This window comes from Hippichthys cyanospilos, chromosome 7 (genome assembly GCF_059441005.1).
Source record: "Hippichthys cyanospilos isolate Australia breed blue-spotted pipefish chromosome 7, RoL_Hcya_1.0, whole genome shotgun sequence".
Lineage (NCBI taxonomy): Eukaryota > Metazoa > Chordata > Actinopteri > Syngnathiformes > Syngnathidae > Hippichthys > Hippichthys cyanospilos.
The window spans coordinates 20,926,424-20,945,804 of record NC_142375.1 but is presented as its reverse complement, the minus strand read 5'-3'; the positions used below and the strand labels follow the sequence as shown (position 1 = coordinate 20,945,804).

At 42.2% G+C, this 19,381-nt stretch overlaps 1 protein-coding gene across 4 annotated transcripts in view; it reads left to right on the top strand.

Moving 5' to 3' along the window:
• The window catches only part of bnc2 (basonuclin zinc finger protein 2), a 206,001-nt gene that overhangs the window by 177,362 nt on the left and 9,258 nt on the right, over positions 1 to 19,381 (top strand). For all 4 annotated transcript variants that reach the window (XM_088420295.1, XM_088420293.1, XM_088420296.1 and 1 more), the window contains one exon: positions 13,655 to 16,038. In XM_088420295.1, coding sequence (XP_088276421.1) covers positions 13,655 to 16,038 — 2,384 coding nt within the window. The remainder of the gene's footprint in view (positions 1 to 13,654; positions 16,039 to 19,381) is intronic.

Genomic DNA, 19,381 nt, shown 5'->3' with positions numbered 1-19,381 from the left:
TCTAAGCCACAGGCAGACACCCTGTTAGAGGCGATTACTATGGCGCGGCCCGTCCAATCCGACTCACCTTTCCGTCCTAACAAGATGCAGACATTAGCAAATCCATACTTATTGCGTTTGGGATGATATAGGGAGACGTATTAGCGTGACATATTAGGCCGGCAACAAGTTCAGGAGGTGAGACCCCGCGCTGACACGGCATTGACCGGCCGGCCGGCCGGCCTCGCGGGATGCGGCGCTATGCTAGTAGCGCTAGCATAACCGCCCGTATTGGATTTCTGTGATGGCTGTTTAGCTTGTAGCGCTACAAAAGGGCATACAGGGCTACTCGGGCGGCTGACAGGAACCCTGAAGACCACAAGGCTACAGAGGATCGATAGCAATACGCCGCACGGCGCTGCCGACCAGACGCAAACACGGGAAGATAGCGTTACGCGCGCGGAAGAGCGAAGATGTCTGCCGAGCGATCAGCAGGTGCAAATGCGTGCAGGATGATTCGCCGGGGTTTACGTCGCTAGCTTAGCAAGCCGATAATTTTTTTCTTTCAACTTTGGTTATTTTTCAAGCTGTCGGCTGGAATAAATTTAAATATTACGAGCGCGTCACGCTTGGAATCCTCCGAGGTTTTTGCATGATTTCCGAAGGAGCAAAATCTCGCGTGATTTTCGAATGACGGCACGTAGAATTTTTGAGTGAGTGCCAAAAAAGGTGATTGGAATTGATGAGAGCTAATAAAAAGTGAAGAGAACATTTTAAATAATAGACTAGATTAAAATTATGAGTGCTTAAAAATAATAATTTAATATAAATGATTTCTTCTACAAATTTAAATCAATTTGAACCAACTTTGACTTGTTTGGTATCAAATCAACCACATTTCTATGGAGAAGTTGGGTTTAAAAGACCCTAGGCAGATTGGTCCAATTTTGTGCGTGTTTTTTTTAGAAATAAAAAAAAAGTAAACTGTACACACATTTTTTTCCCTAATTTTTAATATGCTTTTAAAGGCATGATCATTAAAGTTATTTATGACTCATGTTTCCCTTATACCACTCAAATTGTTCAGTGTCTTCAGTTTGATCCCCACAATTTTAACACCCACAAAAAATTTTAAAATCTGTCTTTGTAGTCTGTGACGTGATGATGACACTTAAATCCATAAACAGCCATTAACTGGTCTCTACCGCCACCTACTGTTTTGAGGTGAAACAAAAGTCAACAAAGAATTTTCTGTTTGATGACATTCTTTGACCGGCGCTCAATGGAACGTTGCAAAAATCGCAAGAAAATCAATATCATAAATCATACTAAAATGTATCTGAAAAATTGTAAATAGAATGGTTTTATATGGTCCAAAATTTGGACAATGATGTTTTCTGTACAGAAAATCTGGCACGGCCAGCTGCAATCACAAAGAAGTGTCAGAATCCTTCCATTTTGAAATTTTACGTTTTAATCATCTGCTGGAAATTTCAGCTCTCTGGCGGTTTTTTTGTGGTCATCAAACAATTTCCATAATTTGTAACATAATGCCACAAAGCTTAACACACTACAACCCCCAAAACAACACATTCATTCTAACTTCATTTGAAAATTAAAATAATAATTAAAAAAGTGTTAAAAATCCCAAACTATTACAATAACATCGATGCTAAAGTTCTGCCAAAACTACCTTACTGCCCAAACTGACTGAAAACAAACCGCTTTGAATAGGAACAGCAGAAACCTAAGCCACGGAACAGCGGCTGAAAGCACGCCGACCGAGTTAGCAAAATGCTTAAATTTCATTTTGAAGGAATTATAAGCCTTTGGAGATCAACTCGGCGCAGTCTTTGTTGTCGGAATACGTCAAACGCACGTACTCGGTCATATTTTTGGGGCGTGCTGATCTTGGATCTGAGCCTTCAGGTTGCCGGTGGCTCCGCTCAAACAAAACCGACCCCCTTTGTGTCACTTCGGGCCGGGCTTCACTTGGACCGGCTCCGCCTCCGGGTCAGCGGGTTTACGTTTACCGACGGAAACGGCGCAAGGGTTGACGGTCCCTCGCTCCCGTATGTTTCCAACAATAATAAAAAACAACGACAGTGTGAAACGCCCGACGATCCGCTCTGGGATCACTACAACGAGACGGATCGCACGAAAACCTTTGTGCAGGATTTTCTCCATTCCTTTGATCTATACATCAAAGGCAATTCACATCAAAGCATGAAAGGAGACACAAGGGAGCTGAAATTTCACCCAGATGGCGACAACAAATTTCAACGATGCGCAACCGCTCCGTTTTCACGTTACCGGGAGTGCTAAAATAGCGCGAATGGAATGTGGAAGGATTTGTCCCAAAAATCCACACAAAACTCCGCAAGGGTTAACTGGAGTACCACTTAGTGCCACCGCATGCGTTGTCAAAACCAGCTGGCCTAAAAACACAGCAGACCGTTTCAAAAAGCATACAAGTCCAAATCCTTCTTCAAATGAATGATGATGGATGAATATTTGTGGGCCGCATAGGGAGAGAGAAAAAAAAAGGGGGGGGTGCTGAGTTTAGTGGACCGTGAGGAACAATGAACATCTCAAAAGGAGAAGTGGAGTGAAATAGATTGAGTGTGCTGAGGGCCAGATGTGCAGCGGATGGATCAAACATCTGCCGGCTCGGCGGTCTCGGTTGACCCCCGTTGTTCAACCCGTGTTACGGAGTAGCTTATACTAGGGGCTCTCAAACTTTTTGGGTCCGGTGTAGATTTATTTTCCGAGGAGCCTTTCATAATCCAAACGCCGATTCGTTCAATCCCAAAGACATGTTTTTATGGATTGATTTTTTTTTTAAACCAGCCAAACATTTAAACCTGGTAATTACCCATATATATATATATATATATATATATATATATATATATATATATATATATATATATATATATATATATATATATATATATATATATGAGTAGTTGGCTAATAGCTAAATGAATTAATTTTGTAATTCAGTTATTGATTACTTAAGGTACAAAACGAATACTTTAACTTCATTAATCACTGAAGTAATCGACAAAATAAGTACCTGAGCATCTAATAGATTTTAGTATTTTATTACTGATTTTGGAATGAAAATGATGTATTAATTTTCTAATTGAGAAATAAAGTATATGATTATTTTAAGTACTAAATAAGCCAGTTACTGTTGTACGTAATCGCTTTAATTGATTACCTTAGGTACGTGATTAATAATCAATTTGATTACTTCAATTAATAAAATCTAAAAATAATAGTTAAGTACTTAAGCATCTAAAATAATGGATTATTTTAGTACTCAATAAAGCAAATTTTAGTATCTAAAGTAATTGATGATTTTTGGTAATGAAGTAATGCAGTAATTTATTACCTTACCTAATTTTGTACTAAAATAATTGATTACTGTTGTACTTACGTAACAAGATTACTGTTGGCAATTTAGTTTGAAAGTTCTTGAATACTTTAGGTACAAAAGTAAAAAGCGATTTCATCACGTTAATGGAATACTAAAATCGATTCATTTAGTACTTTATCATCTAAAGTAACCAATTATTTTAGTACTTTGGTATCTAAGTCAGTTACTTTAGTTCTAGTTTACTAAAGATGATATCAGTATCTAAATTAATGGATTACTTTAGCACATAATCACCCAAAGTAAATCATTAATTTCAAACTTTATCATCTAAAGTAACCAATTATTTTAGTACTTTGTTATCTAAGTCAGTTACTTTAGCTCTAGTTTACTAAAGATGATATCAGTATCTAAATTAATTGATTACTTTAGCACATAATCACCCAAAGTAAATCATTAATTTCATACTTTATCATCTAAAGTAACCAATTACTTTAGTACTTTGGGATCTACGTTAGTTACTTTAGTTCTTATTTACTAAAGATATCAGTATCTAAAGTAATTGATTACTTTAGCTTTAGCGCATAATCACCCAAAGTAAATCATTAATTTCATACGTATTAATGTATTTAGTACCGGCCATTTTTAGACCATCTTTCAGACAAACACAAACGGAAAAATCAAATATTTGTGAAAATGTAAAATCTGCATTTGGAATTGAGTTAATCCCTTCAGGTCAGGTCCAAAAATTCTCGGGAAATGACCACGCAAGCCGCACATGTATGTATTCCTCTTTTTTGATAATTCTGCTATCAGAATCAAAATCACTGAATAAATTCCTCTTGGCGGATAACTTTACACGAGCAGAAGCGAATGAAAGCGGCGTGCCCTTGCCGTGACGCGTCTCCGTTCTGTACATTTTGATGGTCCACAGCTTTTCCCGCCGTGTAAGTTACCGTACAGGACGTAGCGCCAGATGGGACGGCTGTTTATTTTTGCAGCCAGTAATCACCGTATTCGGAACACGCGACGGCGGACGCGAGAGACCCGAGCGCCGCTTCCTGCCGTGGCCGCACGATCCCATGCAAAACGCCGACAGTACCTTCCGAGGCGGCGGGCCGCCGGTCTTGATGTGTTCCAGCACGCCGTGTACGTTACGCCGCCTCCGCCCAAGATGGATGAGCCGAGCTGCATGCCAGGCGCGCAGTCAAGAAAAAAAGCTTTAAAAATACAGTGCAGATTTGGTCATTACAGACACTGGTAAAACAAAGCAAAATCGAAAGAATAGTTACGATTATTTTATTTTACAATCTTTTGTAAGACTGCAGATTTGGGGAAAATGCCCAAAAGCGTATATTACGTTCATTACTTGCTTTCTATTCATTTGTGTCCATTGTAGCGGATGTTTGTCTTTTGTCTATATCTTTTGACTCATTTAAGTCCCGGTGTACCCGGTAGAGGACATCCTGGCCTTTAGCTAGGATGCGATTATATATAGGCAACAGTGGACAAAAACAAATAGGCTGTGTCCCAGGAGGATATAGTCATTCTTAAAGATTTTTCTTTTTTTTTTTTGTGGTTAATGGGGACCGGAACCCCCCTGCGAAAAGTGATAAAATAGTGTCCCTCTACCCGGAAATGTCATGCATGTGTATGTGAATACCTGAATTCTTTCTTAAATGTGAGACAAATATTACTGCTGTACTTACATTTACTTAAATCTTAAATTATTAACCCTGTACAGTTATCCCTTTCCATCCTTTGTAGTCTCAGGGAGAGTTGCGGTTATATTAGCGGCGCTCGGAAGTCTAATTAAAGTGAAGCTTGTAAGCTGACCAAACATGATAACGATTAGATCTTGAACTAGAAATTCAAATTTAAGACAAAAATTACATTTGTCAACAGCATGTATACACATAAAACGTGTTTATTGAAGGGTATAAACTCAAAAATTGTCATTTGTAGCAGATGTAGATAGTGTATTAATTTTTTGCTTTTATGCACCCTAACCCTACGTAAATGAGCTAATTGGCTATATAATGATTGTCCAAATGTTATTTAAGTGGAAAAATGTTTCTATATATTGAATTTTCACTGCAAAACTTCAAGCTTTATTAGTAATTTCTTAACCTGGTAAACATGCTTAATCAGTTCTACTCATGCCAGAATACGGCACTCGCAAGTGCCGATAATTCCTTGCTGCAGCATTTATCAATTCCTTTACCTTGTTTTACAATCCGCAAGCCTAACAGGCGTTCCTATTCACACATAGCCAATTTACACCGACATTCTACGAGGCCGACTGCTAGTTAATGTGACAGACACGGGCTCCTTTGGGGCACCCCGACCCCTCGTGGCCCTTTCGCATGCGAGCCGACCGGGGGTGTGAAATACTGACGGGGGGGGTTGGCCAGCACAGAAAAAAGAGAGAGTCGCCAGTTAATGGTCCTGCATCTTCCTGGCAGCATGTCAATACCGGCTCTGATCACATTAAGTAAAGAGTCCATTAGCTTATTCTCTTTGCCTCTCCAACGCTTTCCACAGGAGGAACGCCAAGAACTCTAATTGTATAAGGGTTTTACTTCAGAGGGCCCGATTCTATTTCCTTTGGACGCCAATACACCAAAAGTAGCTTGTTTAGGGAGTTGGTACGAATTAGGTACGGCCGATAATCAGTTTGGCCGTTTCTCGTGGTTTTGGAAAGTTAGGATTTTAACAAGTGCTAATCAAGTCTGTCAATGGGCTAGGCTTTTTTGTTTTTTTGGACAGGGCTATTCAACAAAGCACCATGTAATTGGCTGCTTGCAGAGTTGAGTCAATGATCTGCCTCTTTGAAGATAATACGTCAGTCACAGAATTCAGTATGGATTTTTTTTTTGTTAATCAAATTTTATTTGTCCCTTAATATTCTCAAGTCAATTCCTGCTCACTGTTATCATACCACAAAATCTAATATTAGTCCATACCTACAACGAATAGACACTTCAAAAAGAATCAAGTTATAACGAACCCTAGCTACGAGTCAAAAAAGGGCCGTCCTAAAATCCTTTTCCCGCTCCCCTGTAAAAAAATGGTTCCATCCTATTACCTATACGTAGGCGATAAAATAATCAATAAACTTTTAATTTGATCTTTGACGTCTGTAGCCGTCAATGGCAGTGAATGAGTCAGTGAAGACTGACTGACATCAGTAGCAAATATCACTAAGAAGTGCAGAAATCACCGAAGCAGAGAAGCTTTTGCCAAAGTTGTAATGAGGACAAAGGAGATGCGAGAGTAGCGGGGGAGAAAAGCAGGTTGTCAGCCACCATTTCTTAGCCGCCTGGTTGCTCCCCCCCCAGGCTGGTTGGCGGCCCCCACATCTGTCTCGCAGACCCCCGCGACAGACCTGGCCAGAACCCGACACATCACACGAATCATCCTCAATTCAATGGGAACCGTCAGACCGCTCCGATCATTCCACCTCTCTTCTTATTCTCTGGGGCGTTCCCTCTGGCTCCGCGCGAGGTCCACTGAGTTTTGTCTACGGTGAGCAGCTGGACGAGGCGGGCTAACGCGGCTTTGTAAAAAGAGCCAATCAATAGTTGAGAGCAGACGGCGCTCCCATTGGAAGTCGCCGGCGTTTCGGCAGAGGTTCTGAACTCTGAGGGATTTGCTCTGTTCTGTTTGCACACCGGAGCCTTAAATGGCTTCCATGTGCTGTCCATCTCGCATCCATGCTGGGCTGTGTCCAAACGACTGTCCTTTCCACTTTTAAGGATGGCTCGGGAACAAAAAAAGGAGGGGGGGGCGGAGGTCAAAGGGGTTGAATGAATCAGGGGTTAGGAAATCTTTGGTTTTTTTTTTTCTTCGCGAATGACAGATTTACTTTCTGTTACAGAAAATGAAAAAAAGACAACTCGGCGGGAGCAGGCAAAGAGGGAAAAAAAAAAGTTTACCTGAGGCCACCTGGATAATGGGAAGGGATAGAGCGTGACTTATACTTTAACGGTGAAATCCACCCCCACCTTTCTTCACAGTCTGCAACCGGACAATAAATCTTCCTCTAGTCGATTGGTGTGCCTTTAGCACCTTAACAACTAACACGCAGCCATGAATTTTTAACCACAGCCATGAGTTAAATCAGGTTGAACGGCTAGACCTGCCGCTTGGTGTCAGTGAGCAGTGAAATGGCCCCACGGCTTCTTCTCATCCAGTCTAGTGGGCTCAGCCACCGCAAAGTGGAAAAAAAAACAACGGTCTCTTTGACAATTTCACAATTTTTCCACCAAGTGGAACGCTTAAACGTGCTACAATGTCTTTGCCTCTACTCTTTTGGCACGCAACCATTTGATTTACATATTCGGTAACGCGGGACAATATTCGGTAAGAAATAGCGGCGTGCCTCGCAGAAAAATATGAAGAAGGTGGAAGAAACTTTTGCCATCGTATTATTTGTGTAAATACAGAAAGGTAGCTAGAAAGTGACGCAGAAACGTGCGGATGCAAAGGTGGCCAACCGGAAAAAATATTTTTGACTGGCAAATTTGTTCAAACATACTTGCAAAAACGCACAGTATTAACAAGTATTTTTAAGCGTATAAACACAATTGAACATATTTGCAAGTGACGTTACAAGTGTCTTCAAACGTATTTACTGTATATATATATATATATATATATATATATATATATATAATGTTCTGTCCTACATTATACCAAAACCTTTTGAAAATTAGGTTCAGTCAGCTGTGATGATTCCCTGTGGCATTATGGGATATTTTTTTTGCTTCAAGCTAACAAGGGGTTAATACCGTTGATCGTACAGTATTGACAAGTACGTTTGAGCGTATTTACAAGTATGCTTGAACATATTTACAAGTACGTTTGTAGGAATTTAAATATGTTTGAACATAAGGATGTTTGGATGTATTGAAATACGTTTGATCAAAATTACTTCAGTGATTTATATGGTTTTAATGTCTTTATATCCTTTTTTTTTTACATAATACCATCGAGCATGCGCAGGTATGAAAAAAAAAGCTATTTTTTAGTATTAGCCTACTGGTATGTCCTAATGTAGTTGCAAGTACATCCGAACGGGTCTGCCAGTCAAAACCGTTTACCGTCTTTCCGTGGTTCTTTTTTTTTTGGCAACGACAGAACAAAAGGACAAAGACCAGGGCGTAGCGGCGGAGCGGCTTCCACGCAAGGTAGACGCGGGGTCAAAAGCCGGCGATGCGTAGCGCTCGAACGAGCTATTTAGCATGATCACACGGTGCAAATTTTAACCTCTCTGATTCTTACAAATGTCCTCCACCCACGTCTGGACACAGCTACTGATTTCCCAGCGGTCCATCACAGAGGAAGAAGCAGAGCTACTTGCTCGCCGCTCACCTCTGACCCGCGACGAGGGAGCCAATGGGGGAACGGAACGCGTCTCGGGAGCTCTTGGCCTCTGATGTGATGGCTCCAGGCAGTGAGCTTTGTGCGAAAGCATCCCCCGTGGCACCTCGCTCGCCACTCGATCCTCTCCATTATTCATACAGCCCCGAGACGGGGCGGGGAGGGAGACGGGAATATGGAAAAAGGGAAGAGGCAAGGTTCAAGACCTTCTCAGATCACAAGGAACTTCTGCTTAACCTTCCTTGAAGTGACGAACACAGGGATACGGCAATGTTTTTTTTTAAGAAAGCGGATCTGAGAGCGGGGCTGGAAATCAATGCGGCCTCCCTCGGGGCTCGGTGGAGATCGCATCCACTGCGAGGTGATTGCCCAATCAATGCGGTTCCCATGCTTCACTTTGCCATTGTGAGAAGCCCGCGTCCCTAACGCGATCAGTCCCGCCGCCCTCGTTGTTGTGGAACCGCGCTGAGGTGTCGTCTGGAGTCCGCCGGCTTTTCAACATAATGAGATTCTTGCTATTCCTGCGTGTACTGGACGCGGCGTAGACAAGCGCCGGACGTGTGTTCGGAATTCCAAGTATCCTTGTCCGATGTACAGTAGTACAAAACGCAGGTCCCCCTTTCTTGTTGCTTTGAGAGTACGCGAAGAAATCTCTCTCAATCGAGAGTATTTCTTTGACCGTTTTATCAAAAGATGGACGATTGTAATGTTGCAAAAAGGTCAATAACCCTCGTACGCACACTTGGCAAACTATAAACTGTCTTTGTAGTCCGTGACGTGATAATGACTCTAAGACAAAGCCTGGTCTTGAGCTGAAGCACAAGTCAACAAAGAATTTTCTGTTTGCTGACATAGTTTGACCACCACTCGACGGAATGTGTCAAAAATCGCAGGAAAAGCCATGTAGCAAATCCTATTAAAATGCATCTCAAAAAATGTACTTATAATGGTTTCATATGGTCCAAAATTTGGACGATGGGTCACACAGAAATGTCACAATCATTTCTGTGTGATCTGTGTGACAATTTCAATAATCTGCTGGAAATTTCAGCTTCCCAGTGTTAATTTTTCCAATTGATTCTTTTATATCATAAAAAAATTAAAAGAATTTCCACAATTTGTAACAATGCCACAACCATTGAGTGTCAATGGTCATACGGTCAAAGTTTGCCATCAAATTCCATTTGCAAGCATTCAGGAATGAACACATGATTCCATTTTGACAATTTGACAATTTTTAGCCTGATAGTGTATTTTGTTTGAATACTTTTTGTTAAACGTATCCAGACCAATGGCCTAAATCGGGTGGAAATCGACACCGAGGGGTTTTAGTCGACTACCCGGCATGGTTGACTTTTTTTCTTCTACTCCCTCCCTAGTGAAAATAAAAAATAACTATAATAAACAATCCATGATCCAGTCCAATAGCACAATAAGATTTCTTCCACTGCAGGCAACGGCAAAAGTCTCCGCAGCCAATCACGGAGCATGACGACTAATCGCTTCTGGCATACGCGTGTAATGTTGTTAATCCCTTCACACTTTGCAACCTAACATCGCCGCGCGCCGAGGATCTTAATACAACTCAACGCCTGCCGCCGCTAATTGCGCGAGCGGCCTGATTTGTTTTAACTGACAGTTGTGCCCCGGCCCATGACAAGGCCATCATTCGCTCACCGTCGTCGTCAGCAATTTGCAAGGTGAACGCACGCGCGCACCCCGCCGCAAAGCCGCTAAACGCCGTTCAGCCCCAACCCTGTAACGGAGACAGCCATGAATTAAGAACGCCGCGCGGCCGGCGAGAGAGATTAATAAATACAGCCGTCGCTAGATTAATTCTTAGCGACGCGGAGGCCGGCAGATAAAATAAACTAACGGCGGCGGGCTGTCTCGCGGATAAAGCGGGGTACCCCCCGCCGTCTTGGCCGTGGTAATTATTTGCTAATAGTCATTAACCTGGCAAACAGCGGTTTAGCCGCATTGTTCAATAGGACTCTGGGACGCGTAATGACAGACTAATATGTCATAGCGCTGGGGGACATGGAGGAGGGTTGGAGGATTGATGAGATTTTACCGGTAGAGAGGTGGGGCATGCCTGGAAAGGAGAAGCAAAGGATGAGGGCCACATTAAGCTAATTGGGAGATGAGTGCCTACTTGTAAAAAGTGCTTCTAATGGCATTTTTGCTGCAAAGCTCAAGCGGGGAAAGTGGACTTGACTGAGTACATTTTGTTTTGTTTACTAACTTCGCCGCCGACAGGAATTTAATTATTAGGTTCGGGGGCGAGACGGTTTTATCAGGGTTTTCCGGATGGTGAATAAAAAAACGACGTTTCCCAAAATTGGCTACGTTTACTGTTGTGTGGTTGTGTTTCCAAAAATAACAAAAAAAGTTTCATCTGGTTTTTAGGGACGCAAATTTATGCAAAATTATTTTGATAATTGTTATATTATTATATTATTATAATTGCGACGCCTTTATGCAAAAACGTCATTATACGTCAGGAATTTAATTATTAGGTTCAGAGGCAAGACGGTTTTATAAGGGTTTTCCGTGTGGTAAATAAAAAACGACGTTTCCCAAAATTGGCTACGTTTACTGTTGTGTGGGTGTGTTTCTAAAAATAGCAAAAAACATGTTTCATCTGGTTTTTAGGGACGCAAATTTACGCAAAATTATTTTGATAATTGTTATATTAATATATTATTATAATTGCGACGCCTTTATGCAAAAACGTCATTATACGTCAGGAATTTAATTATTAGATTCAGAGGCGAGACGGTTTTAGCAGGGTTTTCCGTATGGTAAATAAAAAAGGACATTTCCCAAAATTGGCTATGTTTACTGTTGTGTGGGTGTGTTTCTAAAAATAACAAAAATCATGTTTCATCAGGTTTTTAGGGACGCAAATTTACGCAAAATTATTTTGATAATTGTTATTATATTATTATATTATTATAATTGCGACGCCTTTATGCAAAAACGTCATTATATGTCAGGAATTTAATTATTAAGTTCAGAGGCAAGACGGTTTTAGCAGGGTTTTCCGGATGGTGAATAAAAAAAACGACGTTTCCCAAAATTGGCTACGTTTACTGTTGTGTGGGTGTGTTTCTAAAAATAGCAAAACACATAGGTTTCATCTGGTTTTTAGGGGCGCAAATTTACGCAAAATTATTTTGATAATTGTTTGTTATTTTAGGGTGTTATAATTGCGACACCTGCAAAAATGTCATTATGAATTAGACGTGAATTCATTATAATGTATTATAATTGAGTTTTTAAACAAGATCAAATGTTTTATTTTCATTTAATACAAATATATAGCATTTACTGTTGGGAATTGTAAGAATTGCATCAAGAAATCAATCTATTTTGTTGTCAGTACAGCGAATGCCTATAATTTTGCGCACATATGAACTTATTTCTCAATCCACCATTCTATTCACGTCCTTTGTCAAGTTTCATACTTGTAATTTTAACTGGACCGCTCTTCTCTGAACTTAATAAATAAATAAGTCACTCATGGCTACAAAAAAGTGACTGAAGAGATATGCTGCCTCTTTTATTTTTTTATTTAGTTTCAATTAAATCCAATAGAAGCCCCTTATGCCCAGCTGGCCATGCAGTTTGAAATAATAGTGGCTTGGGCTCGAATTTAAAGTCATACCTCCAGGCAAAAACTCCAGCGCGCGCACAGAATGAAAGTATAAAATGTTTTTTAATGTATATTTAACAACAAATACCCTGGTGACTATTGATGTTTGGTCTCAGAAGAATCCACTTCTCTCTCATATCTGAGGGCATAAAATCAAACCCCTCACACTTATTTTTCAGCTTTTTTTTTTTTACCCCCCCTTCTTCGGTGTCTCTTTCGCTTTCTCTCTTTAAACATTTATCTTCTGTTTTCTCCTTACAGGCCCTTTGTGCTTTGTGATGTTGATTTTTTTTTTTTTTTAACTGCTTTCGGTGCTCCGAAGTCGCCATTTATCTTTCATAGATGCCAGCAGCTAGGAGCGCGTGAAATGTTTTTTATATCAACGTGACTAATTGTCGAGAGCTCGCGCATATTCCCTGGATGTCGCTTGTGCCCGATCTCAGAGGAAGTTTTGTGTGCGCTATTTATGTTAGCGGGCATTAGTTGATAATTGCGTTAAATTGTTAGAGTACAAAGCGTAGATGAAGGACTCCAAGTACTTCTGGGCTTAGCCAAAATTCCTTCCCAAGACCTGCGCAGGATCCCGATGTTTGACAACGAGAAAGGGTGATATCGCTCAACTAGGGATGGAACCTCCAATTTGGAATATTATCCACGTCCCACCGGAGAAATTTAATTCCTTCCCAAGCATTTTAGAAGATAAATACACCGATTGTAAACGTCAAACATCAGCACATTTGTCATTGGGTATTTATGTCCCGTACTAGAGCGAAGCCACAATCAACTCCCTGAGACCTTTTCTTCCCCGGTTCACATGGTTGTGATAATCCCAAAGTGCGGTTTTTGTACAGAGGGAGTCGGACACGAGAGTTCACGTCCTTCACAAAAGCGTACAGCGATGAATGTCTCTTCGGTGTTGATGTTAAAAGTGTTTCATACTCCAGTCCTTGGTTCAGGACGGTCATGAATGACGGCATTTTGAGGTTGCAAAGAGTTTGCAACAAATTCAATTGCGCAAGTTGATTTACCGTCATGTCTCTACAATAGGAACGGATCTCTAATGTAAACAAAGGAGCCGTTTATTAACACTGCGAAACTACAGAAAATAAGAGACAAATTGGTAGTTTTTCGTCCCTTCAGGACTTTACATCAACTGCTAACATCTGCACAGTCTTATTTTTCCACCAGACGATCGGGCACAATGATTAATGTTTTTTCCCCCCCTTTTGTGTCTCTTCTGGGGTGCATAGGATGCTGCGGGTAAGGTGCTGGACCGCTGGACCATCATGTCTCGAGAAGAGGAGATCATCACCTTGCAGCAGTTCTTGCGCTTCGGAGAGACCAAATCCATCGTGGAGCTGATGGCCATTCAAGAGAAGGAAGGTCAGGCCGTCACCGTTCCTTCCGCCAAGACCGACTCCGGGATTAGGACGTTCATCGAGAGCAACAACAGGACGCGCAGCCCGGGACTTCTCACGCATTTGGAGAACAGCAGCCCGTCTAGTATTCACCATTTTGAGAACATCCCCAACAGCTTGGCCTTCCTTCTACCTTTCCAGTACATCAACCCCGTGTCCGCCCCCATGCTCGGCTTGCCCCCCAACGGACTGCCGATGGAACAATCCGCTCTCCGTCTTCGGGAGCCGAGCTTGCCCAACCAAGTGGAGCAGGTGGAGACAAGCGAGTCGGACGTTTCCCTGTCGCCCTTCCGTACCAGCCAGAGTCCGAGCCGTGGGCCGGTCGGCGCCATGAACAGCAACATCGAACCCAAAACGGAATCTAGCAACAGGGCGTCCCCCATCTCACCGTCTCCGTCCCTGCAGCAGGCTCAACAGCAGCTGAGCCAGCAGCAACAGCAGCAGGGTCAACAGCAGTCCCAAAACCAGTCTCAGCAGTCCAACGCGCTGAGCGACCACCAGGCCCACCACCACTTTGTCAAGGAAGAGCAGTCCAAGTGCGTAACTCACACTCCGTTCTCCTCCAAATTGCATCGCATGCGCCGCATGTCCTCCACCCCTCGCAAAGGCCGCGTTTGCTGCAACTCTTGCGGCAAGACCTTCTACGACAAAGGCACGCTCAAGATACACTACAACGCGGTGCACTTGAAGATTAAGCACCGCTGTACCATTGAGGGCTGCAACATGGTCTTCAGCTCCCTGCGCAGCCGTAACCGTCACAGCGCCAACCCAAACCCGCGGTTGCACATGCCTATGCTGCGCAACAACCGCGATAAGGACCTCATCCGCGCCAACTCCAACTCCGGTACACCGGTCATCTCAAGTACCAAAAATGGTGGCTTCACACTTACCAGTCCTGGCAGGCCACCGCTAGGCTTCACCACTCCGCCGGTCGACCCCATGCTTCAGTCCCCGCTGCAAAGCCCACTGGTGTTCCCCTCTCTGAAGTCCGTGCAGCCGGTCCAACCTGTGCCTCCGTTCTATCGTACGCTACTGTCCCCGGCAGACCTAGTCAGCCCGCCGGTTTCACTGCACACGAGCCCCATTCTGCCCACCACCACCAACAGCACCACGCTGATGGACCAGCAACAGCAAATGCTGGCCGCGGCCGTGGCTTCGCACAACAACGTCCACATGTCCGAGCTGGGAGCCGTGTCCAATAGCGTCAACGCGTCCGGTGGCAATCAGGAGACGGCGACGGGCCCCGCTGACCCCACGCCCAAGAAAAAGCCTCGTAAATCCAGCATGCCCGTGAAGATCGAGAAGGAAGTCATCGACGTGGCGGACGATTACGAGGACAAAGACGAGGACGAGGACGATCACATCAACCACAATCACCACCATCACCACTCGTCGCTGCTTCACAACACGCACATCAAAATGAACGGCAACTACGGCAGCAGCAACAACAACAGCGGCACGGGAAACCACAGCGGCGGCAGCGGGCAGCAATCTCCGTCCCAGGATGAGATGAGCCCCGGTATAGCTCTGCGCGGCATGATGAGACAAAGCGAAGACGAATGCCGGGAAGGAAATGGCAGCAGCGACGGCAGGGGTGAGCTCCGGGGCTCCGGCGAGCTGCGCTGCATGGACAGCTACACTTCTGAGGACCAAGACCACGAAAGAGACTTCGATAACGAGTCTGAAACCTCCGACTCGAAGATGTATTACCGGGACGAGATGATGGATGTGGAGGAACCGCGGAAACACTCCAAAAGCAGCAAAGACCACAGCGACGATGGCCGCGAAGAAGGCCATTTGAGGAAAGAAACTGAAGGCAAGGGTCAACTGTCGCCGTCCCCTCACCAAGAATCCATCAAGATCAAGGAAGAACTCAATGACCCCACTTATGACATGTTCTGCATGAGCCAGTACGGTCTCTACAACGGAGGCATGGCGGCGGCGGCGGCCGCCGCCGCCAGCATGGCCGCCCTGCACGAAAGTTTCATCTCTTCCATGGGCTACGGCGCCAGCCCGCCCAAGTTCCCCACTTCCCAATCGCCGGACGGAGACCCGTGCTCCAGTCCGGACCCCAAGATTTGCTACGTGTGCAAGAAGAGCTTCAAAAGCTCCTACAGCATGAAACTGCACTACAAGAATGTCCACCTCAAAGAGATGCACGTGTGCACTGTGGCCGGCTGCAACGCCGCCTTCCCTTCCCGGCGGAGTCGAGACAGGTCAGTTCTTGATTGAGGATTGCGTAATTGAGGGTTTTTTTACATCACGCTAAATTACGGGTGAATGGACCTGCCGATTTGGAGTATATATATATTTGGCCATGAGCAAGTAAAGAAAGGATCTACATCATGCTAAAACTATAATAACTTTTCATTAGTTTTATTTATTATGTCTGTTCGGCCATTTTATTTCATAATACCGTTGAAGTAACATAATACAGTTTTTACACTATAGTCAACAAGAAGGTACAACCATATTTGCAAGCATGTTCAAACATATTTAAAATTATGCTTGAATGTATCTTAAAACAAATTCGAACTTACTTACAGAACCTTTATACAAAGAAAGCAATAGCTTAGCAATCAATTCGCAGGAAATGTCACGCATTAAAAATCAGTTGCCTACATAAACCAACAGCGAAACTGCTCTTGTCACCAAACAACAACAAAATTGATTGTTGAATGTTAAATTTTCACACTTCTATAGAAGAAATTGAAGCAGCGCACAAAACGTAATGAAAGCAAAATTTTGCTCCGGTTTTGTCGCATCCTCTGATGGGTGAGAGGTATAAAACATTCGTTGGAGAGCACCGTAGCATTCATCGCGACCTGTCTGAAAAATCACTGCTGACCTCCGTCACAGTTCAAATTTTTCGTCTAAAGGCTGAATATTGGTGAGCGGTCAGTTTTATTGCCATTTACGCGAAATAGCAACCCAGGAATAGTCCGAAATTGAAGAAGTGCATTAAATTCACCGGCATATTTACCGTATGTCGCCTAGAGAGCAACTAGTTATTTCAGTGACATCTGCTAGCCGTCAAATTCAAAAGAGGCAGGTGTCGGCGTTAAACACGTACACGGTAACACTCGGGCTGCGATCCTTGTTTACCTGCCCGCTCTCCTCCCGCCTTGTCGCCGAGAGGTGAAGGCGCACGCATTAACATTGACAGCTGTTAGTCAAACCGCCGCATTTATTAGCGCGTCGAGGGAAAAGTGAGCCCAGACTTGTTAACACATAGCGGCCCCCCGCCCCGCCACAAAATATACACGGCGTCCGTGGGAGAAGCATGGGGGAGCGGGGCCGCTTTATATCGCATGTGGAAGGTGTACCGCATCAACGTTGCCTTAGGCAAGTCCGCAAACGTGAATGGAATACAATACAGTATCTTTAGAAATTTGGGGGGGTGTCCTTTTGAGTGGGAATGTTGTCAGGCGTGATCTAATAAAGAGGAGCAGTAATTGTTTAATATTTTGTTTAAATATAAAAGCTAACAGTACACTGATCATTTCCTCTAATTTTGGTTCTCAAATGAGGGTACAAGAACCCCCGGGGGGGTGTGAATGCGCTTCAGTGAATATATTAGATTTTTTCTGCAGGTCTCAGCAAATTTAATTTAATGTATTTTCATGCTGTTTTCAATGCAACTTAAAACCATTTTGATGGCCGCATTATGTGTTTCTGCTCAAATTAAAAACAAAGCACTTGGAATATTAAGCAACTTGACACATATATATATATATGTGTGTGTGTGTGTGTATATATATATATATATATATATATATATATATATATACATATACACACACACAGAAAAAAAAATATTTTTCAAACTAAGAGCAAATTAATTGGAACATGACTCAACCTATTGCTAAATACAGTCATAGTTGCAGGTGCAGATGGTTTTGGCATTTTTTTTGGCCGATCTATTTGTTAAATGTTGTTAAATGTTACGAGTATTGTTTCAAATATCAAAATATTAACACGGATCAATACAACAACAATAGAACCTAAAAATCCTGCCAAGCAGTCCACGAAGAATTAAATAGATGTACACTTCACGACAGTTTAAGAATAATTTACCGAGTGAGCCTAAAAATACGGGTGGACCAGGTTGTCTTTGGGACATAAATTCCTCATAACATAAAGGACAAAAGATGAAGAATATGCAGGCACTCGTCATCTCCGTCCCATGATACGGCGCTAATGACATAATGCACGTGCGAGTTTAACGGCGGCAATAAAACGGCAATGCGATGCGCCTGTTTTCATAAAACCCATTTAAGTCCGAAGAGATTAGGAAATGTTGACATAACAATGGCGGTTATTACTTTTAACGGAGATAAATCAGGTTCCATTCTTCTCGCCGCTAATTTTATTTGCAGCCAATTGCGCGGCAATAACAGCTAATTGGCACTCGTTTTTGCCGCTTCGCCTCGGCAATTAATATGAAAGGTCCGCCCGGCTGGATGTGCATTTGCCGCCATTTAAAATCGGCAGCATGGAAGAAGTGTTTGCAAAATCATTTTCTTTTCTCATGTCGTGCAGAATAGAATAAATATAGCTAGTGTGTGTTTTTTTTCACAAACTGTTAAACCCATTGAAGATTGTTGTCATTCAAAAAAATTGCGGCATTTATCAAGGATCGATTGTCTCACAAATGAAATCGGAAGACATGCTGTAATTGTAATATAGTTCCAATTATCCTCCTGAAAGCCAGTCACTTTTTTTGTGTTTACATAGAGGACATTCGAGCAACACGACTAAGTCCTAGCGTGCTCAGTAGAGGACATCCTGTCCTATTCAGTGATGTTTTGTGTTGCTGTCTGGCTCAGACTAAAGGGACACAATCGTGGACACAAATGTCAGTGCTGGCTTTCAAGAAGATATTCTGGGAAAAACAAATTAAAAAAAAAAAAAAAAATATATATATATATATATATATATATATATATATATATATATATATATATATATATATATATATATATATATATATATATATATTTGTTTTAGTTCTTAGAATGTTTTGTGTTTTTCTTTTACGAGAAAAAATGTTAGGTTCTGAATAAATACTATAATAGGTATTATTATAATCATTCGTTTTTAGAAAAATATATCTGAATAATGTGTGTGGTGCCTCTATAATAACTGAACAAACTGTAAAAATAAAAGCAATCATGTAACACTATTATAACAAGAAAAAGAAACAAAAAATATACAATTTCAGTAATAGTCTTTTAAAAATTAAAGTTGAACCTGATAGAAGAGGAAAAACTGAAATCAGTTCAACGTTGTGGCCCAAATACTTCAAAATATAATACATGGAAAAAAAGCAACAGAAAAGTGCAATTATGAATGAGGGACATACTACAAATGATTGCATAATCAGTGACAGATGATGCGAAAAATGATAACGTATAAGCAAATGTATATATCTTCTTCTTATTTGTGTCCATAATGCTTTGCAAGAGAGCAAAGATATTTACATCCCATACAAAAAAAATGAGACACGATTGGAAAGGCCATGATGTCCTCTACTGGGCACATTAGGATTTAGTAGGA